Source organism: Epinephelus lanceolatus, chromosome 7 (assembly GCF_041903045.1).
Source record: "Epinephelus lanceolatus isolate andai-2023 chromosome 7, ASM4190304v1, whole genome shotgun sequence".
Taxonomy (NCBI): domain Eukaryota; kingdom Metazoa; phylum Chordata; class Actinopteri; order Perciformes; family Serranidae; genus Epinephelus; species Epinephelus lanceolatus.
In genome coordinates, this window is record NC_135740.1 from 24,349,337 (window position 1) to 24,374,628 (window position 25,292).

At 41.8% G+C, this 25,292-nt stretch overlaps 1 protein-coding gene across 1 annotated transcript in view; it reads left to right on the forward strand.

Annotated features, from left to right (window-relative positions):
• LOC117261135 (uncharacterized) overlaps positions 1-14,849 on the forward strand; it is a 33,611-nt gene extending 18,762 nt beyond the window's left edge. The window contains exons 4-7 of the mRNA XM_078169637.1: positions 6,875-6,933; positions 7,990-8,043; positions 10,417-10,514; positions 12,105-14,849. Coding sequence (XP_078025763.1) covers positions 6,875-6,933; positions 7,990-8,043; positions 10,417-10,514; positions 12,105-12,388 — 495 coding nt within the window. The 3' untranslated portion in view covers positions 12,389-14,849. The remainder of the gene's footprint in view (positions 1-6,874; positions 6,934-7,989; positions 8,044-10,416; positions 10,515-12,104) is intronic.
• Positions 14,850-25,292: the final 10,443 nt, after the last annotated feature.

Genomic DNA, 25,292 nt, shown 5'->3' on the forward strand with positions numbered 1-25,292 from the left:
GCACTTTAGTTACGAAATTGAACGCGACCGACGCGGATTCGGGTAACAACGGAGAAATATCTTTCCTGTTTAGTAAATACACACCGGAACGCGTTCTCAGCCTTTTCAGTGTGGATTCTAAAAGCGGGGAGATCCGTGTGAAAGGTGATGTTGACTATGAGAAAGCCACTGCATACCACATCACAGTGCAGGCCAGAGATGGTGGCTCCCCCGCCATGGAGGGCTCCTGTAACGTCATAGTGGACATCATTGACGTGAATGACAACGCACCAGAGGTGACACTGACATCACTGACCAGTCCTATCAGAGAGGACTCGGCACCAGAGACTGTGATAGCACTAATAAGTGCTCGGGACCTGGACTCTGGTGTGAATGGGGAGGTTACATTAACTGTGCAACCAGGTTTGCCATTCAAACTTCATTCAGCTTTTGGCATGCATTACAGCCTCACCACTGCTGGAAACCTGGACCGTGAGACTGTCCCAGAGTACACAGTGGTCATCAAGGCCACTGATGCTGGTTCCCCACCCCTTTCATCACAAACCACCTTTGTGGTGAAGCTCTCTGATGTAAATGACAATCCCCCCACCTTCTCTCAGCCTTCATACTCTGTGGACATCCCAGAGAACAACGCTCCCAGTGCACCCATCGCTTCTGTTTCAGCCACTGACCCAGACCTTGGTGACAATGCTCGCATCTCCTACTCCATCCTTCCCAGCATGGTCCAGGACTCACCCATTTCATCTTATGTCTACATTAACCCAGAGAGTGGCCAAATCTACAGCATGCGCTCTCTGGATCATGAACAGCTTAAAGCCTTCCGTATTGAGGTGCAGGCCCGGGATGCTGGGGTGCCCTCACGGACGGCCAATGTCACGGTTCATGTGTTTGTGATGGATGTGAATGACAATGTGCCAGCAGTTGTACACCCCGCCTACTCAAAAGACAAAGGATTACAGTTCACTGTGCCCCCATCTGCTGGCCCAGGGTACCTCATAAACAAACTTGTAGGGGTGGATGCAGATAGTGGGCACAATGCATGGTTGTTTTACTCCATCGCCCCTGGACCAAATGCTGGCATGTTCCGTATCGGGGCACACACTGGTGAACTCCGCACAGCCCGCAAGTGGGCAGAGGAGGAAAGTGGCTCAAATTATGACATTGTGGTTATCATTCAGGACAATGGTGACCCTCCTAAGTCCAGTACCGTTAACATTTCAGTAACTGTGGATGAGAAGGGAGCTGACGTAGGTGCTCCAGCAAGCCCTCGCCACACACCCATCAACCACCGTACTGGGATGCCGAACATCACTCTTTACCTCATCATCTCTTTAGCCAGTGTGTCAGCTGTCTCCTTTATCACCTTTGTCGTCCTTATGGTGTGCTGCCTAAGGCGCCGTGGCCTAGGGGTGGGAGACTCCGACTGCTGCTGCTACGGTCGCCACAGGTCCAGCCGTTACCATCAGAGGCCAAGCAAGGACCTGCACCTGCAGCTCAATACTGATGGACCCATACGCTATATGGAGGTTGTTGGAGGCCCCCAGGAACTGCACACACGCACCTACAGGCCCTGCTACTCCACCATATCCAGCAGGAGTGACTTTGTATTTATGAAGACACCCATGCTGAGTAGCAACAACACGCTCAGCACGACACTCAGCAGGAAGCACCTTATGAACTCAGCCAGTGAGGTGAGGGATTATGTGGGAGTGCAAGCAAGGCATTGGTGGGATATGCCATTGTGGATAAAACCAGCACAGGTGTTTCATTGTCTATAGTTGGGTCTGAGAAATGCATTAAGTATCTCAAGAAATGATTTCACATGCAGTTTTGATTTTGTAAAGGTCTGTCCATACAAGTAATGGGTTAAAACCATAGTTGTGATGCTTTAACTCTCTTAAACTCTTAACAGCAGAGTGCTAACTTAGATTTCCTCTGTCACGTAGCTCTGCAGTATTTTTATCTGAAACCTGACTTGTTTTAGCAGGAGGATCCCTCTCTCTACATGGTGAAACCACTCTTACAGCTTTGTTGTCCTACTAGACAGGTTTGGGTAGAGTGAAAAACATCTAAATATTTAATCTGACCTGAGGCTATACAGTATCTCTGACCTTCAGTCAGAGGATCGGTTCTTTATGGATAAGAAAGGTACAGATAAGGAGAAAGTCAGGCAGAGAGAAGGTAGTTGAAGGAGAAATGTCAAAGGAAGGAAAAGAGGGAAACATAAGCACTACCAACAGATGGAGAGGAGGAGACAGACAGATGAAAATATCCTGCAGTGTTGGCTCAGTGCAATGGCTGGGAGATAGAGGGGAACAGGATGACAGAGGGAGAGATGGGGGGTGAAGGAGAGGAAAAGGGCCAAGGAAAGAAAATGTTAAGAGGGGTGGGGTGGGAGGGAGTCAAAGAATAAAGCAGTAGCTGAAAAACAGGAATTCATGGGGTCAGTGGCCTGACCCCTGACTTCCTGTTGTCCTCTGAACTTTTGGTGATTGGTTCCAGGACACAGCATCACATGAGGGAGGCTGTTTTTACTGCATGGGTTCAGCACAGACGTTTCTATTTTCCATTCTTAGATCCTTGGTCAGAAATGCCACTTTTTTCCATGTGTTCAGAGTGGGGTGTGAAGCAAAGTTAACCAGATAATAACCACATGTATAAAGCACAGACAACCCATTTAGTGTTTGGATGCAAAGGAAGCACTGTCAGAGATAGAAGATGGCCGACAGTGTTCTCAGCAGAGTGAGTCACTTTTGGGGATGTAATGAGAAAAAGTTAACCCATTCATGCTCAGGGTTCATCCTCAGCCATGTCATGTGTAATGTAGAGTTTGACTGAAGGTCAGTATTCTTGATGTGGTATTTTTGGTGATGACTATTTCTTCTCCGCACAACATGATGTCTGTCCTTGTATCTGTTTAATATTCGAAAGATTCTCCTGTTTCTCATGAGTCTTACAGAGACACTCTCTGTGCTGAATTAGGTTGTCCTGAGGTCAGCAGGGTACCATCTGTCTCCCTGCTCTAGTGACACGTGTGCAACTAGGACAACAGAGGAAAAGAGACAGAGGGGTAGACAAAGAGAAAGGAAGGATGGCTTTTTATGCACGTGTGCCATAGCGACAGACGGCGCAGGCTATAATGGCTTTAGAGCTGCAGTCATCACTGGGTGTTTATATGCTTGCGTGTGAGGCTGTGTGTACACAGCGTCAGGCACGAGGAGCCTCCAGTCATGTGTAATTTTAGCAGGACCCTGGGGCCTTAGTGACCAATTGTCAGTCAGTTCCCACTACCCCTCTTTGTATCCTCTATTCATTTGCAGTATGCTGTTTTGGTACTATTTTTAACCATGTGCTAACACAGAAGGTTTGGGGGAAACTTATATTGAAGATTCCTACAAGAAAATATTGGTGTTTATTTGCTTCCATGTGGCCTACAACATACAAATTATTGCATTGAAAGAGAAAAATTCCCGTGATTGATTGAGCTTTCCAGCTCAGTGGACACAGGAGCATGCCATGTAATCCTGATGTCATGAGTTTGACTCACCCACTAAGTTGCCTCGTCTCTTCCATTGCTGCAGTTATTCCCCTCTCTGTACTAGCAAAATCCTAGATTTAAAGTAGAATCTCAGTGTTTCCATGACCATGTGTTATTTTTCAGTCGTTGAGTCTGTGGGAGTTTATAAGGGTTGGCACGTGCACTGAGTTAGGCCGAGTGTTTTGTAAATAAACTTATTTTTATGGATGATGAAGCTGCACATGTGACCAACCAGCTCAAAAAACTGTCCTCAAGGGGTTTGTAAGTGGAGTCATAGTGTTTGTTTAAGGGAGAGGAATATTAAAATCGAGCAACACAGGTGCTTTTCTCTTGTCCCAGTGCTCTGCTTTTCCCTTGAAATCAATAATCAACAGTGTAATGGATCCAGCATTTTAGTGGTCACACATGCTGTTTTCTACAGATTTGTAGATTCCTACTGATGTAATCATTGCCTTTGTGCTGGAGGTTATATGGTGTGGCGTGTATGTGTGTGTACACTGAAGGTTATTAGAGCAACAGAACAAACACAACTTCCTCTATTCAGACAGAGCAGCAGGTGCAGTCCAGCCACAGTTTTTTTTAACACCAATACAATTTGTGTGCGTGTTAGGAAACTGAATCCTCCAAAAAGAGTACCAGATGGACCTGTGTGTGTGAAGGAAATGTTTGCATGCACAGTATTTTTTCATCCTTGTCAGAGGGAGAGAAAGGGATGAGGTTACAGTGATTTTTTTGTTTTGTACACCTTGATAAACCTTTGTGTATCATCATGGCAGAGAAGTAGTTAAGCAGTAACACAGATTTTAAGCATGGTTCAGGTGTGCCCATGTGCTCATCAGTCCAGTTTATACCCCCTGATGCTCACATGATCTTGCGTGATGATTGTTCATCTCAATTCTTAGTATGATAGTACTCTGACAGACAGACTTTGTGTTGCTGTAGCTTAGGAGCCCTGAAAACTCTTTGGTTCAACTCAAAAATGTAAGGGAAGCAGACTGACAGTATATAAAGCTTCCAAGCTTGTAGGAAAGTCTTTGTGTTGGCTGAGACTTCAGGCCCGCAGAACTGTAATCCCTTCATCTCTCTCCATTGGCCTCGTCTCCCTGAGCAGTCTATCTGACCTTCTCTCTCTACTCCCTGCCTTTTAAATTTAACTTGCACTGTGGAAAAAAAATGTCTTGAGCGTTTTAGATATCCTCATCTCTTCATTTTAAATGATTCACTCACTTCAGAGACTATGTAACAACAAATAACAAGCACATCTAAATATGCTCATATAATTGGAGCTTAAGTCAATTAGATTTTGAGCCCTGCATGCCATTAAACCTGGCTTGAGATTTGTTTTCCCTGGCAACTGTTGTCTGAACACAACAACTCTTAACAGTTTGCGGTTTGGTTGAGTGAAAGGATGAAGTCCCTCGGTTTAACTTTTGTCTTGAGCAGAAGAGATTTGCATTTGTGTGGCTATTACCTGTCTGCTTGTGATGGTTTAAGTTCAGCCAAGTTGTCCATAATGAAGCATGCAGGATTACAGTGTTTACCTTGAGATAGCAGTGGGGGCTGTATTCCAGCACAGTGACTGTTACCCTTCATTCCACTTGCCTGCAGTGGGATTAGACCTTGGAAATGACAAGCGTGTGTCTGTGAGTGTTTGTGTGGTGAGAGCGACTCACACAGCTGGAATGCTGGGCCTCTCTGTGGATGTTTGCCTCCACTCAGCGCTGATCTTTTTCGCTCTCGACCAAAGCTCAGACAGACTTTCGTGCCCACGCACATATACACATGTCTGAGTCCATTTTTAGACTCGCAACATCGACCAGGCTGTGCTCTGATGGAAGGATGAGAGTTCAGATATGCACTCTTCTTCTCATCCTCGTCCACTATGGTTTTATTTTGTAATAATGATAAGTGGGTTCTGGTGTTGCAGTTTCTTATGAGGACATAACAAATCAGACTTCTCTGCATCTGACCAAGAGGTACTGAAGTTCAATCCACTATCAGCTATTTTCACTCAACATTACATGGATTATAGGGTTGATTAATGATTGTATTATTGAACGAACGCTGTTTGTTACACAGTACTCCATTTTGTATCATTCACACTCCCTCTCACCCTTTGTAGTGTCCTTGATAGGTCCTTAGTAGATGAGACAATGTTCCACAGTCCCTCTTTCACTCCCCTATTTAAGTTGCTGTTGAGTTCTGTTATTCTCTTTCGTGAGGTGGCTGTCACTGTTTGTCTGCATTGATACTGAACACTGTTCCTCATTTCACTTATTTCCCTGGCTGTTCATTCAGTAAGTCACCATTCACTGGCGCATTTGCTCCTCATTTACCTGCATTCTAATAGATGCTCCAGTCATGACTGTTCCTTTTGTGCAGGTATTTTCTCTTTCTGTTTTCTCTCCTGCTCTCTCACTTCTCTCCATCATTCCCTCGGGTAGAACAGCTCCTTTAATAATGCAGCACATCATCCTGCTGGCCTCTCTCTCCGGGGAGCTCTTGTGTCGATTAGGCGGCAGAATCTGGAGCCGAGCCAAGGGTCTATTCACTGCATCACTGCACAACAAGAGAGCCTGAGAGAGAGGGAAAGAGCTAGAGAGATGGAAAAGGCACGGTGGCATGATCAGGGAGGTAGAGATGGACAAGAGTGCGGTGGTCTTGAAGACATTAATAGAGAGTAGCAAGGACACATAGACATGAGAGAGGCTTTTATGGCTGCTGAGATGCCATCGTAACTTTATCTCCATGATGTCTTGGTATCAAAATAACAAACAGCTTTGTCTTCCAAGGACTCTCTCTGCTCTCTGCATCTATTAAAAGATTCTCATAAGAGCCCTGTAGTTACTTAGTTGGCAGGGAAGCTCATCCATCTATCCCTCAGAAAGTGTTGTGGGAGTGTCACAGTCCCTTTTAAAGGTCCTCTGGACATATTTTGGCTCATAACACTATTATATAGCTGATTTCTCAGTTAGCAATCCTGTTGTTCTCTTTTTGATATAATCTGCCTTTTGTTTTGTGAGTCCCGTTTTATAAGCAGCGCCCCAGTTTGTGTGTTTGTTTGCTTGTGTGTGCGTGTGTTCCCCTGCAGCATTTTATGCTCCACGGCTTTTGGAACAACATGGATGCCTGAGCATACAGATATTTGTTTCCATCTGTAACCCTTTGTTGAACCTCACTGAAAAACTGAAAAGGTTTTCTAAATCACAGATAGACACACACTGTCACACACAGATCTGTACGCCACAAGGAAACATCTCTTTAAACAAAAGATACACCTTGCTGTTGTTGACATGAAACATGCAGTTCATGTTGCGTCTTCTGTTCTCTTCACAGCAAAAGCCCCCCAACAATGACTGGCGCTTCACACAGGGACAGAGACCTGGACCTAGCGGGTGAGTACACTGACATGCACACACTCATACACACACACAGTGCTAAAATACCCAGTAATGTCAAGGACATGTTGTTGTGCTGCACAAGGCAGGCTTATCTTAAAGACAGAGGGAGTGGTGAAGGATGAGGAATAAAAGAATAGGGGGATGGTAGTGAATGCTGAGATGCTGATTATAAAGCACTGATGACATCAAAGTCACGATGTAACCATCTGAATCTGGCTTTGAATTACACTGCAGTGATGATTTTATTGCATGATCCTGCTCAGTGAATTCAGATTGTTAATTTAAACTCCTGACTGAGCATCTCTGCCTGGTTTCAGGCTGCTTTATAAAATGGCTGCCGCAGCTTTCACTCCCCCTCCCCCCCCCCTTCCCATTCCTCTCCTCTCTGCGCTCTCTGAGCCTGTGCACCATCACTCAGTACTACTGATGAGGGACGGTGACCAGAGCTAGTGGGGGGATGGGATAGTGTATGTATCCTTCTTGCGCTCTCTTCAGAATCTGCTGTCTTAGAGGTCGTACTGACTTGACATTACATTTTTGACACCATCACTGTTAAATCACAGTAGATGACTTGTGACTCTCTATATCAGTTGTGTGTTTTTGTGAGTGTGTGTGTCGATGCTTGATTGCTATTCGCACATATTGTGAGTGCTAAAATGGAGTGTGTGCAGCAACAGTTTTCACAACAATGATTGCACAACACATTCAGTGAGTCAAGGCTTTTTCCCTGAAACATACCAGCTGGGGCAAAACGCTCTGTTGAGCCAAGTCAGGAAAATGTGAGACACACACATGCACACACAGACCACTGTCGTTATAGAATACCACTGGGGTTATGGGTACATTGGACGTAGTTCATGTTAGTGGTAGAGAAAAAGAAAACTAACTTCCAATCTCTGGTATTTTAAATGGATATGACAGACTCAACATATTTTCCACTGAAATCTAGAGCACAATATCTCAGCATTTTCCTTGTTCCTTACACAAAATCCAGCCTTCAGTCAAATACACGATGATTCTCTAAGACTGTATAATTTGTTGTGTTTCTAGTCCCCACATGCCATACGGTACACACATACGATGGACGCCGAAGAGTGGGACAAGGTACTAATTTAGACGTAGAAACTACATGGTGACTCTCTGTCCTTAGGAGCTGATCAGTGCTCAGTTTTGTCGCGTCACTGGTCGGTGAAAAAGAGGGACCTGATCAGTTGGTAAGGGCAGAGAATGGCTAAAATATTTTAGGTAGTGCACTGCAGTTGAGTGCTGTGCTGTGTGTAGATGTACCTAACCCATAGCTTCTGTTAGTCTCCCTAAAAGTTTGATGGGGTTTGTTGATCGATGTGCATAGGCCACAATGCCTGCTGTGGCGTAGAAAGGACTGTGACACTTTTGAGTTTGCGTGCAGTGTTTTGTAGATTTGTTTATGCCTTGTATGTGTGCCATACATATAGTCATTATACTCTGAGAGCTCTTGTTCTCTCTCCTTCTCGAAGACTGGCTTACCATACAATGTTGCCTTTGATGTATGTCTGTGATGGTTGTAGCTCAACATCACCACATGTGGCTTTTTCATGTGATTTACCAACTTGACGACGACAACAACAAAGAGACAATGCAGACAGCTGTCTCATGATTGATTCCTGCAAAATACCGGTTAGAGGTTAAAAAGTTCCTCAGTGAAGTAAACAGCACATAAAACTCTTGAGGTCAGATGTCATCATGTACACCATGTGACTGGCTGAATTGGCTTAAATTAAATTTGGTGCTGAAGTCTTGAAAGTTCACTGCAAAACCACAAGGAGAGCCATGTTCAGAGATAAAACGTGTCGTGTGAGGTTGCAGAGGAAAAACGATAGCCCTGTCTGGCCAACCAAGGACATCCCTCTGGACCACAGTTCACAATCTTGCCCACAGGAAGTGATAATCCTGACCACAGGAAGCGCTTAACACAACCACAGGATGTGATAAGTACGGGGAGATGCTAATTTAGCACAAATGAAGCATTCCCTTTTATCTTAAGTGATGTGAAGAGGCACAAAATGGCTGCCCTGGCTTTACTGACCGTGCTCTTACCCAGCCTGTTTCTCATTGGATGCCTGGCACAGACCATTCGTGTTTCTCTCCCTCGGTCTCTCTCTGGCGCCGAACTGAAAACCACTTCACAGTTTTGGCAGTGAGATCTGGCAACCTGCTCTTAAACAAATCCCTGTTTTTATGTTAGAATTCCTCTTTCACTTTTTCCCCTGTGTCCTATACTTCCTCCTAATTCCCTGGAGCAGACCAATTTGTCTCAGAGTTTTTTGTCATTGGTTTTAAATAGAAAAGAGTGTTCCTCCATATACCCCATGTATTTAACACACTATCTATTTACATGCAGTCCTGTTTTCCTCATTACTGCAGCCTATATTTGTCAGAAAGTAGGACCCGGGAATCAAAGTGTCGTTTACTGTCCTCTTTGGGGCTGTATGCTCCACCAGAAGCTTTTACCCATGTCCCTGTGGGGTAATGATCCTTCAGTAAATGCCCTCAGGTGGTTCGTTATTACCCAAAACAGTCAATAACCAGTGTAGTCAACACAGAGACACAGAATTGAGGAGGTTGAGAGATTAGTTAAAGCCATATGTATTGTTTTTGCTCTGTAACAGCTTTAAAAGCAGCATCCATGGTGGTTATATAGGATTTTGTGTAATTTCTGCTGGTCTTCTAATTAAGTGAAGTGACATTATCAGCTCTTTTTTCTGACACAGTGTACCAGTATTATGAAGATAACATACTGCAGTGACGTGGCCAATCAAAACCGCCAACTAAAAATCCAAAGATGGAGGTTTATTAGCACTTCGGGAACAGCAGCAGAGCCAGGATTAAAGCTTTGTGACCCAGTTGTCAGCTGTAGAGCTTGTGTTGGTGTGTCACAAGTGTGGGAATGGAAATAAGTAGGTGAGCATAAAAGATCGCAGGTCTGCTTTCTCCTTTGTTGCCCCCTCATGCAAATTGCAGCCTTTAAATAAACAAGCCTTTGAAGGTGAAGTTTGCCCAGATGGAAATGTTCAGTGCTCACCGAGAGCCGCATGTGTGACTCTGCAGACAGCTATTTCCTTTAAAGGGGGTATCATTAAATATTTAATCAGATTTACTAGACGGCGCAGTGTTCATGGTCATACCGGAGTGAGAGTGAACGTTGCAAAATGTTTACTGTGTGTGACTGCGCGAACACGCTTGCTACTGTGTGCAGACAGGCAGGAGTGTGTTTAAGAGTGCGTGTTTGTTTGAGACACACCCTGTTTTGTAAAGTATACATCCTCCTTGTTATCCTCACTGAGTTCCCCTCAGGCTGTCTACTTCGCCATCAGCTGCTTTGCCTCTACATCATAAACCACCAACTGTCAAACCAGCGAGCTACACATACACACACACACATTGGAGAGGACGAACCAACAGTTATTTACAGTTGTTCTTTATTCGTTTTCACCACAGGGCAACTGGAGGACCTGAGGTTGCCATGGGAACTGGCCCCTGGCCACAGCCCCCAACTGAGGCTGAGCAGCTCCAAGCCCTGATGGCTGCAGCTAACGGTGAGTCCTATACCTCCTCACTGTCTTGTTCCTCTTTTCTATCAGTTCATCTTCTCTTTTCCAAACCATTTTTTTCTATTCATAAGCTCAGCGAGGGTGTGTGGGTGGAGGTGGTTTATTTAGCTTCCTGTTTAATTGGAGGGCAAGTAGCCAGATTTGCTCATTGATAACTCTCTGTGTCCACACTGATGTTTCCAAGTTGTAGTTGTGTCCCAATAGTTACCCAGATGACATTTAGACAGTGGACATAACTACCTGCAGTCCCTCAGATGAACAGTGTGGCTGACGTGTTGAATTCAACAACATGACGGAGATAAATGTTTCCACTGTACACACTAATCATGCGCAGTGTTTTATCATAAGCAGAAGGCTATGGAGCTACGTGAAAAGTTATGAAATATACAACCTTTAGGCTCATACAGAATTAAAGATTCCAATATTGCACAACATGTCCTCCTTCCACTGCCCTATTTCTCTGCTCCTGCAGTGCCTGCATAACTGAGGACACACACACACAGTGATTCATCTTTGGGCTTTTACCGTGGAAGCCTCGCTAATAAGATGGAAAAACACACAGAAAATTGGCCTTGAAAACAGGCTGAGCAACACCGAATATAGTGACAGTCAAATATAAAATACCTAGAAATGATGAAGGGACAAACTTGACATGATTTATTGCCAGATAGACTCAAGTCATTGTTTCCACTGTTATTTAAACCATCACATCTTCCTCCCTCTACACACACAATCACACCCTCCCCCTTCTTGGACACTGCACTGGACGTGGTGTGGAATTTTTCCATTGACGTGAACAGAGAGGAGAGAGAAAAAGCTCTGTCTTGGGCATAGCGGCAACCTGCATGTCAGCACAAAGTTAGACAGAATGAACAGTTAGTGCCATCAGGAAGGAAGGACCATCAGTGCATGTGATAAATACTGAAGGTCATCTCTCCTCTACTTACTGTCAACGTGTTGGTGAAGCACAACACAGCAGCAGTTCTGCAGTCAATTAACAAAGCACTGTGGAAGAACAGAAAGATTATTAGATTATGTTTTTTAGTTACTGCTTTGACTGTTTGGAGGCTAGTTATCATGACGGTTTGTGTGTGCATATATGTGTTTACATAGGCTGAGAGGAACTACAGGATGGGGGAGGGAGCGTGTCTCTGGCTCTGCAATGCAGGGGCTGTGGGAGAATTATGAGCTGAGCAGCTACGTCATGCACGCGTGCACACTCAGGGCATGCGTGATAGAAAACCAGAAACACAGAGGAGTGTGCAGGGGAGATGGTTTCATCATCTCTGTTAAGGAAAAAAAAGACATCTGCACACAATCAACCACTGTGTAATAATAACACCTCTGCTGCCTCTTTTGTTCATATTTTTTCTCCCCACGACACTTTTTAGTCAAGCTCACTTCAGCCTTGTGTTTTCCCTGGGCAGGGAATCTCATTAAATTCACTCCTTTAATGTAACACTGTCACACTAAAACTTCCAAATTCTTGTTTTCTAACAAGTTTCATCCCTCTGTCCTCTCTCCCCCTCTCCCTCCTCACCCCTTATTCCCCCACTCTGTCTCTCTTCCCCCCAGAAGTGAGCGAGGCTACGGCCACCCTGGGACCAGGCACCATGGGCCTGAGCACCCGCTACAGCCCTCAGTTCACCCTGCAGCACGTGCCCGACTATCGCCAGAATGTCTACATCCCTGGCAGCACGGCCACCCTCACTTCCAACCCCCAGCAGCAGCAGGCCACGGCCCAGCAGGCCTCCCAGCAGGCACTGCCCCCACCTCAGGCCTCAGCCCAGCCTGAGCCTCCCAAGGCCGCTCAGACCCCTGCCTCCAAGAAGAAGTCCACCAAGAAGGAGAAGAAGTAGAGCTGGACGGAGAGAGGTGGAGGCATGATGAACCCGGCCTGATCTGATGAGAAATTCAACCCCCCACACCCCCTCCATTAGGTATCTTACTGCTCTGCTGTCACTCATGTTAGCCACGGTCTAAACAATGACAGCCAATCACTTTTGACCACATGGACGTTGGATGGATGTTGATGGTTCTTTGGAAGTGTCTTGAATGTGCTGAAGGCCGTTGTTGGTGTTGATAACCCGTGCTGTGCTCAAGGTCTAGTATTGCTCACATAATCTTTGTCGGTAGATAATTTTGGCAGGGTATGGGGGGTTATTGTGATTTTTTTTGATTTTTTTTTTATTTTGGCAAAATCAAAGAACTTGGACAAAGAGATTCAGTGTAAGGAACCTTGCTGGGACGACAAGGCTATACGCAGTGATATATTCAGAGATGAAATGTTAATGTCTTTCATGTTGGATTTATTGTGCTCTTTCCCTGAGATGGAAAGTCAGCTGTTGTAAAGTAAGCTAGCTGCCATCCATTAGATTCCTATAGGGCCAGCCTTGCAGGGTCTTAAAGCAAAAGTCCTGTGGATATAAGGCTGCTGTTTGACAGGTATTACAAACTCTTCTGCATGCTCTTTAAGGTTCAAACCACATATACTAGTTTAGAGTTGCAAACTATGCATTGCAAAAGCAAAGAGGAGGACATCCTGAATCTGTTATCCTCCCTCCAATCGCAGGTCAATATAATGCACATGTAGCATTTACTTGACACAAAAATGAAAATTACTTTTGTAATCATAGTTTAAAAAAAAAAGAAATAAAGATTTTAATCTCCTGATATTTTTTATGACCTGAGCATGCACCCAGAGAAAGGGCTGGCAGAGGGTGGGGGTGGCACGGCGTCGTGTGTCATGGAGTCACGAGCCATGCTGTCCATGCAGGTGGTATAGCAGCAGGGACTGGCTTCTTGTATAACACCTCCAGATGGGCTCAGACACATCCTGCTGCCCTGCACCCTCTACCCTCCCCTCCTCACACCCTGCTCGTGTCCTCCCCTCACTCACTACCCCACGTTGAGAGCCAAACTAAGAGAAATGCACTGTTCGTATTCTGAAGATGAGATGATGTAGGGGTAGTAATCACTTCGGTCTTTAGGGAAACGCATACATGTGGTAAACTTAAGTGCTTAGGAGACACTCTGCAGGCCTCTAGGGTCTCGGTAGAGTATTACCCCTCACTATCCTGAAGTGTTGGAGAAACTTGATGTGACACATAACATGTTTTTTTCTTTTGGGAGATAATGATTCGATAGCATAGAGGAATTGTTTGTATAAGATAGGAAGTCTTTACTTTGCCATCCATCTGTCTGTCCGGCCTCTGGCCAGATACAACTGCATGAGAAAAGGCAGCTTGCAGGCTGGGTCAGGGGGAGCGGAGGGAATGTGGTGAGGGGTGCAAAGACTGAGGTGGCACCTTTACATTGACCAGGGGGTGGTGAACAGCCTTGGCTCTACCCACTGAATGTACAGAGGAACCACTGTTGACCTGCTCACCCCTTAAACTTAATCTAATGCACTGACCCAGGTTGAGGTCAACAGAGCCAAGCACAGCTGTCCCTGTTGGTGAGGAGATACCACTCGACAGCCCTGTCAAATATCCCTCCTCCATTGACATCAATGGGAAACCTTAGCCTCTCTACCGCTCACCTCTCCCCTCCACTCCCTGGTCCTGTGAGGCTCTTCCCCACTGTAAATACACACAAGTCCTGTCGATGGTATGAGCCAGTTGTTTGTATAGTAGAGACCACGTCCAACATTTTCAAAATAAAAGTCCCTCTCCACAAGGCGTGGCTTACTACTGGAATGTGTTGCATTTTGTTTTTCAAGAAAAATAAGAAAACCACAGTTTGAAAAAAAAAAAAAGAATCAATAATGAATAAAAATCTGAGATGTTCTTCAACAGTTTGTGTTGCAATGTAGTAACTAAGCACCATGGAAGCCAACTAACTCTTCAGTGTAAATAAACGAATTAAAGACAACTTTAGATAAGTAAACAAAGTGACACACGTAGACTAGTTAACTTGTGATATGTGTTGCGCATATTTTTGTGTTCATTTTCTCTCTACTATCTTTTATCACCCTGTAAAGAAACAAAACGAAAAAAAAAATATGGAAATGTTTCTATCCCTCTGTAACCTCTTAATGTTCTTTTGCGGTGATTTTATCTTGTGCATTTGTGAAAGAATGCCTCTCATTCTCTTTCTGTCCATATGAACAAATGATTATAAATATTATATATGTGTAAGTCCGTCCGCTGCTGAATTAATACTACTCTATCCTGCTGTATTATCTTTCTTATCAAATGCTTAGCCCCCACGCTATACCCCTGTGTTACTCTTATTTTTATGCTAATATTTATATTGCTGTTTTATTTTCTCTTGAACACTGACATTTCAAATAAAAAGATTCTGAAATCATTAAAAAAATATATTTGTCTGTGTGGCTTGTTTTATGCTAATATGTCTAATTCTCCCCACAGGCTATAGTGTGAGTTAACTTAAAGCATGATTTACATTGCTAATACTATTAATTCATGAAATTCACCACAGGAATACTCACCAGTGCTGTATGATGCAGTGTGCTGTGCATTAAAACTCTTCCTTGGGCTTTTTGTCTGTGTGACCCACATTCAGCCGGACTGCAGCACTCTTACTCTTATACTACACTTTTTTTGTTAATGAGATACTAGGATTTCTTTTTATGTGACGTACTATATTTTGACTTTTAGAAACCATTTACAATTCATCACATCCTATGTCTTTTGATTTTGTTGTATGACACTTATGATATTTCGGACGTCTTACTATACTATGACTTTTTTGATATTTTGGACGTCTTACTATACTATGACTTTTTTAATCACATTTTTTTGAAACACTACTTTTTTATCACTTCAGTGTGACATGAATACATTTTGTCACATTTCTGTGGCATACTAAACCATGACATTTTCAAATCACATTTTGATGACATACTATACTATGACTTTTTTATGATATTTCGGACGTCTTACTATACTATGACTTTTCTATGATATTTTGGACGACATACTATACTATGACTTTTTATGATATTTGGACGACATACTCTACTATGACTTTTTTATGATATTTTGGATGACATGCTATTCTATGACGTTTTTATGATATTTTGGATGACATGCTATTCTATGACTTTTTTTATGATATTTTGGACATCATACTATACTATGACTTTTTCATGATATTTTGGACGACATACTATACTGTGACTTTTTTATGATATTTTGGACGTCTTACTATACTATGACTTTTTCATGATATTTTGGACAACATACTATACTATGACGTTTTCAGGATATTTTGGACAACATGCTATTCTATGACTTTTTTTATGATATTTCGGACGTCATACTATACTATGACTTTTTTATGATATTTTGGACGACATACTATACTATGACTTTTTTTTAATATTTTGGATGCCATACTGTACTATGACGTTTTGATGATATTTTGGACGTCATACTGTACTATGACTATTTTATGATATTTTGGACGCCATACTACACTGTGACTTTGTTTTATCACATCTTTATGACATCCTACACCATGACATTTTCGAATCACATTTTGATGACATAAAATACTTTGGACGTCATACTATACTATGACTTTTTTATGATATTTTGGATGTTATACTATACTATGACTTTTTTGTGATATTTCGGACGACATACTATTCAATGACTTTTTTATGATATTTTGCACAACATACTATACTATGACTTTTTTATGATATTTCGGACAACATACTATACTATGACTTTTTTTTAATGTTTTAGACGCCATACTATACTATGACGTTTTTATGATATTTTGGACGTCATACTATACTATGACGTTTTCATGATATTTTCGACGACATACTATATTCTGACTTTTTTATGATATTTGGGACGTCTTACTATACTATGACTTTTTATGATATTTTGGACGTCATACAATACCATGACTTTTTTTAATATTTTGGGCGACATACTATACTATGACATTTTTATGATATTTTGGACGTCATACTATACTATGACTTTTGTTTAATATTTTGGACGTCATACTATACTATGACTTTTCATGATATTTTGGACGACATACTATACTATGACTTTTGTTTAATATTATGGACGTCATACTATACTATGACTTTTCATGATATTTTGGACAACATACTATACTATGACTTTTGTTTAATATTTTGGACGTCATACTATACTATGAATTTTTTCAATATTTTTGACGGCATACTATACTATGACGTTTTTATGATATTTTGGACGTCATCCTGTACTATGACATTTTTATGATATTTTGGACATTATACTATAATATGACTATTTTATGATATTCTGGACGTCATACTATACCATGACTTTTTTATGATATTTTGGACATCATACTACACTATGACTTTTTTATGACATTTTGGAGGTCATACTGTACTATGACATTTTCATGATATTTTGGACGTCATACTATACTATGACGTTTTCATGATATTTTGGACGACATACTATGCTATGCCTATTTTATGATATTTTGGACGTCATACTATAGTATGACTTCTTTTAATATTTTGGACGACATACTGTACTATGACCTCTTTTAATATTTTGGACGACATACTATACTATGACTATTTTGATATTTTGGACGTCATACTATACTATGACTTTTTTATGATATTTTGGAGGTCATACTTTACTATGACTTTTTCATAATATTTTGGACGACATACTATACTATGACGTTTTCATGATATTTTGGACATCATACTGTACTATGACTTTTTCATGATATTTTGGACGTCATACTATACTATGACGTTTTTATGATATTTTGGGCGACATACTCTACTATGACTATTTTATGATATTTTGGAGGGCATACTATACTATGACTTTTTCATGATATTTTGGACATCATACTATACTATGACTTTTCATGATATTTTGGACGTCATACTATACTATGACTATTTTATGATATTTTGGAGGGCATACTATACTATGACTTTTTTAATATTTTGGACAACATACTATACAATGACTTTTTCATGATATTTTGGACATCATACTATACTATGACTTTTCATGATATTTTGGACGTCATACTATACTATGACTTTTTTTAATATTTTGGACGACATACTATACTATGACTTTTTCATGATATTTTGGACATCATACTATACTATGGCTTTCTATGATATTTTGGACGTCATACTCTACTATGACTTTTTTATGATATTTTGGACGACATACTATACTATAACTTTTTCATGATATTTTGGACGTCATACTATACTATGGTTTTTTTATGATATTTTGGACATCAAACTATACCATGACTTTTTTATGATATTTTGGACGACATGCTATACTATGACTTTTTCATGATATTTTGGACGACATACTATACTATGACTTTTTCATGATATTTTGGACGTCATACTATACTATGACTTTTTCATGATATTTTGGACATCATACTATACTATGACTTTTCATGATATTTTGGACGTCATACTATACTATGACTATTTTATGATATTTTGGAGGGCATACTATACTATGACTTTTTTTAATATTTTGGACAACATACTATACAATGACTTTTTCATGATATTTTGGACATCATACTATACTATGACTTTTCATGATATTTTGGACGTCATACTATACTATGACTTTTTTTAATATTTTGGACGACATACTATACTATGACTTTTTCATGATATTTTGGACATCATACTATACTATGGCTTTCTATGATATTTTGGACGTCATACTCTACTATGACTTTTTTATGATATTTTGGACGACATACTATACTATAACTTTTTCATGATATTTTGGACATCATACTATACTATGGCTTTCTATGATATTTTGGACGTCATACTCTACTATGACTTTTTTATGATATTTTGGACGACATACTATACTATAACTTTTTCATGATATTTTGGACGTCATACTATACTATGGTTTTTTTATGATATTTTGGACATCAAACTATACTATGACTTTTTTATGATATTTTGGACGACATGCTATACTATGACTTTTTCATGATATTTTGGACGACATGCTATACTATGACTTTTTCATGATATTTTGGACGTCATACTATACTATGACTTTTTCATGATATTTTGGACATCATACTATACTATGACTTTTTTAATACATTTTGGACGTCATACTATACTATGACTTTTTCATGATATTTTGGAGGTCATACTATACTATGGTTTTTTTATGATATTTTGGACATCAAACTATACCATGACTTTTTTATGATATTTTGGACGACATGCTATACTATGACTTTTTCATGATATTTTGGACGTCAAACTATACTATGACTTTTTTAATATATTTTGGACGACATACTATACTATGACTTTTTTATGATATTTTGGAGGTCATACTATACTATGACTTTTTTATGATATTTTGGACGTTATACTGTACTATGACTTTTTTAATATATTTTGGACGTCATACTATACTATGACTTTTTTATGATATTTTGGAGGTCATACTATACTATGACTTTTTCATGATATTTTGGACGTTATACTGTACTATGACTTTTTTAATATATTTTGGACGTCATACTATACTATGACTTTTTATGATATTTTGGACGACATACTATACTATGACTTTTTTATGACATTTTGGACGTCATACTATACTATGACATCTTTATGATATTTTATAAATACCCCCATAAATACCCCCATCCAGTGCCTCAGTCTTTCTAAAAGAACACCATGATCAATTGTGTCAACGGCCGCACTACGTCCAACAGCACAAGGATTTAGCACATGTCAGCATCAGCATTCAATAAGAGGTCATTAGTGACTTTTGTGAGTGCTGTCTCAGTGCTGTGATACTGACAGAAACCAGATTGAAACTTTTCAAATATGCTGTTGTTACAATTTTTTCTAGAATCTTAGAGATGAAAGGCAGTTTAGAGATTGGACAAATGCAGAAAATAAATGAATGGTGACAAGACTGTAAGAGTACATGTATGTCTATACCCATACAGCTCACAGCACTTAGCTGATAATATAATAGCCACATGTTCTTTAGCTTTCCTCTCACAGTTCCTGGGGCCACTTCAGGGAACATGGCAGCCTGCTCCAGCTCTTTGCGCCTTTCACAAGGTCTTACACAATAACATAGTCCCTATAAATAGCCCATGGGACGTCACTAAGCAAAACAAAAGGAGCAGGCTTAACTCACTGCTGCAGATGTTGGGGGTTGGAAGGAGGGACTGAGGAGCTGGAGGGATGCAGATGATGTGACTGTTGTTCATGAATCAGCAGTGACATCTATTCTACTGCAGCTAATGCCAATTGTCTGAGTTATGGTCACTGCCTGAAGATTACACCAAGACCAATAGCTATGAAAAAAAATTATTTTCATTCATTAAAGGTTCCACATCTGATAGTTTTCAAATACAAATAAATTTTTCTGAATAAACATTCTTTCTTTTACATTACATAAAATCATTTTAACTCAACAATCCATTTCATTCACACAGCAGCATTCCACCATCAAACCTTGCAAACTCACATCCCCAAAATGGCCGACTCCTCTCACCCTTCTCTCATTGTGTTATATGGTTGCCACGGCAACTGTCAACCCCAGCCGCTGGATGCTTTTCTCTGTTCCCCACATCTTCATTACAGATCTATGTAGTGACCATTATTGGCTCCGCTCGGGGCCTGGCTGAGCTGAATGACCTGCAGGAAGACAAACATATGCAGCCATTAGTCAAACCTGGCAACTCCAAGACAGACATATGCGGGAAACATGGCAGAGCCGGGCGGAGAATATCCCACACACAGACACAAGCGGATGAGTCAGAGGTAATAAGGTACTGTGGGTTGGTGCCGGTTTGAATCACTGGAGATCTGCACAGTATGAGCCTCCATTTGACAGGGCAACAATCAAAGGAAATTGTACACACGAGGACAATATGCATATATTATTAGGCTTTACAATAGCTTTAGAGTTACTTTGTCAGCTGATGTTTGTGATCCTGTGACTCACAGAGACTCCTGCTGTCCTCACTGTCCCCATGTGTCATCCATTTCCTGGAGGGGAGACCCAGCAGAATGGCGAGATTGTTCTTTTACTGCCCCCTTTATGCCCCCCACCCTATCTCGCTTAATTAAGCACATTCCTGCTGATTATACACACACAGAGATATACACAATAGAGTGACACACACACAGACACACAGGCAAAAAACTTCAAACCAGTGATGTATAGCAGAGTTGTCAAAAGAGGGGAAGCAGTAGCAGACTGGAACTTGACAATGGACTGCCTGTGAGCGATAATAACATTAGTCAGACGGCCTGGGTATTAGAGAGAATAACAGGCATCGTCACATCCTGAATGTGACACATGTACATGCGATCAGGCACACTTATACACTGTGGTCAGTCAGTGAGTCGATGAAAAAGACAGACTTTCAAACACACAAACAAAAGTTCTTGTAAAGCAAATTTCTTGAATCGTCTCGTAATTGAATTTATTCTATTTAGTCTTGTTTCTAATTCTAATATTGGAGCAGAAAGTAGAGCATTTCCTCTCCCACAGTGTGTTCGCTGCCAGGCAGGACCAGCAAGAGGAAGCAAGGATCTCATTCCAGGCTGTGGAGGATCACATCTGATCCATGTAAGGCCAGACCAGGATGTGACGTGGCGGCTGCTTGTGGCGGGGCAGGACGTGAGTTTCCGCGCCTCTTTTATTAATTTTTCCCTCTCTGAGTAGTCCAGCTAAAGGAAAGAACCCTCCCCCTCATCCTCCCGCTTCTGACTTCCTCTCTTCTTCCTCCCCTGCCCCCCTCCTTCCTCCCTTCCTGCAGCTGTCTCTGCAGCGTGTTGGGTTGGAGGACAGAGCGCTGCTCTGTGGATACGCACACTGGAAGCACAGCAGGGATAAAGACCAGATTAATCTGGACTTTGCCGCGGAATAACTCGGAATATTATTCACAGTGCCACAGTCAAGTACGGTCTAAATCCCAATGACACACTTAGTGGATATTACATCTGAAAGTTTCATAGACCTAGAAAAAGGCAGCAGTGGGTTAATGTGATTTCTTTTCATGCAGTGCAGAGGCAGAGGCAGAGAGACTGGATTGATGTTCCTTATAAAAAATTAACAGGGAGAGAAAGGAATGGGATCTTTTTTTTCTGTCGGCACACTTTGCCAGCTCCAAAAATACACCCCGACTGTCCTGCACGACAACAACTATCGAGTAATATCCACTGATTGGTGGAGTATAAAATGCACTGTCTTACACTTTTAATTATCTACTCCACGCTCTGCCAAACACACTATATTTAACACATTTCTTAGACGATTTCCAAAAAGCCTAATTTATTATTTCAGCTGAGAGGAATGTGCCCATCAGGCAGACTTAACAGGGAGTTCAGTGGTCTTTGGCTGAAAGAAGAGGGGGAGGCCATTGAGCAGGAGCATTGGAGCACTGGAGCCTGAACGTTGCTAAGGCTAACAGTACCCTGATTTAAAGAGACACAGTAATGTGCTGGCTGCTGGCTCGACTGAATCACAGAGATGGAGCTGTAGCAATGTGGAAGAAAAACACAATGCTCCCTTTCAAAGCAGCAAACCCTTTTTCTCTTCATCTGAAAAGCCCCCTCTTTCTCTCTCCGTCTCTCCCCTCGTCTCTGCCAAGAGCTCTCGCGCCTGTTTTCTCAGCTGGGAGGATGGAAATCAGACAGGGGGGGAGACTGGGAGACAGGAATGAAGGGAGGAGAGACAGACTGAGGGATAGTGAGAGCTGAATTTAGGGTGACACAAGCAGGGTTAATTGGCTCTTTATAATCTTGCTGCAGCAAGGTTGGGGGGAGAAAAGATGAGAGGGAGAAGTGTCCTCATGCTTGCGTCAGGTGTCACTTCACTAGGTTACAAGTCAAGGGTCAAGTGTGCAAAACAGAGCATGTGATGTGCTCACAGGTGATGGGCAGAAAACACGAAATGAAGAGCAAATCTAATGGACTTTGATTTGGTTTCCATTCGCTTGCCAAGATAGAACAATGTGTGTGTTTTGAGGAGATCAAAAGCTTCCATCTGGTGCAATGTGGTTTGAGGGCATCTCCTGCCCCCACCCCGATCGCCTCTACACTGTCTGTAACACACACACACACACTGTGTATATGTGTGTGTACACATATACACAAACTACACTCAACCATAACCCAATCCCTCTTTACAAGCCATACACCCCATAAGCACCCCCCTCCCCCCAATCCAGCACTCACACATGCAGCTACCACACCCCCAGCATAGACAGTGCAGAGTATCTAATCCGTTTCCTCCACCGCTGTAGTTGTCATGGAAACGCAAAATTCCCCATCTGAGTGACGAGAGAGGGAATGGAGCGAGGAGGGAGCGTGGTGGGAAGCAGAGAATTGGATATCTAAGGATGCAACAAAGAAGCCACTAAGCTAAAAATTCCTTTTCTGATTTCTTACTTTACAACTGTTCCTCCAGCGCTGCCATTACAAAGGTGTGTGTGTGTCTACATGTTGGCACCACTGTATATGAGGGTGCTTTCCTGCATGTATGAGATTTTGCACATGCCAAGACATTAGTTGGGGAAGTAAGTGTGTGCTCTATTTGTGTGTGTGTGTGTGTGTGCGCTCTCAGAGGTCGGACACGCTGTGAATGTGCAGCGCCTCAGACATGCAGACTCTGACACAGAGGCATGTCGACAACTCAGCGCCATGGCGACAGGTGTTGCCGCGGAAATGGTGCAGCTGCTGCATGGATATTTCAGGCTAATAAGCGTGCACCATCAAGCTCCTCTCGTCTCCCCTTCCCCTCCCCACCACTCTTCCCCTCTCTGTTCCCTGAACCAACACACCCCTGCCTGATACTGACGGCAGGAATGCAAACTCTGAGGGGAGTCCATCTTGAACATACAACTGTGTGTTTACACTGTGGTATTACATATTCAGCTGGATGTTTGATATTATGAACCAGGTGCAGAGATTGGGATAATGAAGATTTTTTTTTAAATAAAAGGTAATGACAAACACAAAGTAAGACTTGTAATTCCAGAAACACATTTTAGACTGTGCAGCCATCAGATCAATGCACTTTTAATCACCTTAAACTTGATTTAATATCATAAAGAAACTATGACATTTTTGGAAATACACTAATTTCCAAATACACTTATGAGTTCAATCCTTTAATCACATTATGAGTTATACCCCCATAATGTGATTAAAGGGAAACTTCTGTAGTTTTCATCCTTGTCCCTCTTTTCTCATGTTTTTGTGTCTATGTGCCCAGTGGAGACAACAAGTTTTGAAACTGGTCCACTAAAGAGGAAGATGAGCTGCAATGTAATCCTTACAAGTATTAGCTCACCGTCAGTGTACATCCACTGAAAGTGCATGTTTTGTCTGTGTGTTCAATGTTTACACATGGACTGTCAACTGTCAATGTAGTGCTGACACTATGCAGAGTCGAACCGGGAAGAACGAGCTGACTGTTGCCTTCCTGATCTGACGGCTGTCACTCAGAGTAGGCCCACATCCCTTACCTTTTGCTTGGCAGCCAGACGCTCACTCTCCGGAAATATATGTATGAGCAGCCAAGCCCTGAAAGCCCTAACAAGTTTTATCCCGAAGTAATAGAATCAAGTGCTCAGCATTGTGTTTCCTGTGACATAAGTCCGTTCTCAGACCGTTTTTATTGTCTGTACCCAGGAAACACACAGAGTTTAGCAAGTGTGCATTTATGTATGCAGCTCCTTATATGTGGAATCTTCTGCAGAAGGACTTAAAGTTGCACTCATTGGTGCCTTTCAGCCGTTTCAAAGCATTGTCGCAGGATTTTTGTACACAGTTTGCCTTATGTTTGATCCAGTCCATTTACTATTGTCTTCCTGCAACAACTCATCTCATGAGACTTCAGACTGAGACCTCTCCTTGAGTGAAACTTGGTTAGACATGATAACAAACTGACCAGATAAGGCAAAAGGTAAAGAAAAACGTTTTGTTTCTTTGTCAAATACTTACAACAATCTGAGCCTGTCAGTGGCAAAAACACACACGTTTAGTGGATGTACATTGATCTTGAAGGATTATGTTGCAGCGAGTTTCATGGCTTCCAGCTGCAGAACACTCACTCAGTGCCGGACCAGTTTAAAAAAATGTTGTTCCCATTAGTCACTTAGATATAAAAACATGGGGGGGAAGGGTCGAGGTTGAAAAACACCTAAGTTTCCCCTCAAGCATGGAGCAGGAACCAAGAGGAGATTAGCCTAGCTTAGCTTAAAGACTAAAAGCAGGAGGAAACAGCTCTCCAGGTTCTGTTCAAAGTTAAAAAAAAAAAAAAATCCCCCTACTAACACCTCTAAAGCCCTCTTATACTATCTGTTAAGTCTGTACATAAACAGAAATGTACAAACTACAAGTTGTGATTTAGGGAGTTGTGGTATAACAGTTTCTTGGAGGACAGTTGCTTGGCAACCTCATAGTGACAATATTTATATGAAAAAAACAAAGATATGACTGAGAATTACAATTCTGCAGTCAGTGAAAAGGTCCTTAATGAAAGACAATAAACAAATGCTTTTTAAAAAGTTTGAATAATGTATCAGCCACCATCCATTCAAACACACCCTAAGAGGCTAAAAAGAGTGTACCCCAAGAGCACCTGAACGGACACCATCCCTTTATTTCTAGCATTGTTTGGTGTAACCCTCCAACATTGCAGCTCCAGTGAGATTGGGGCTGTGTCATACCCCATACCTCTCACAGGATCAAAG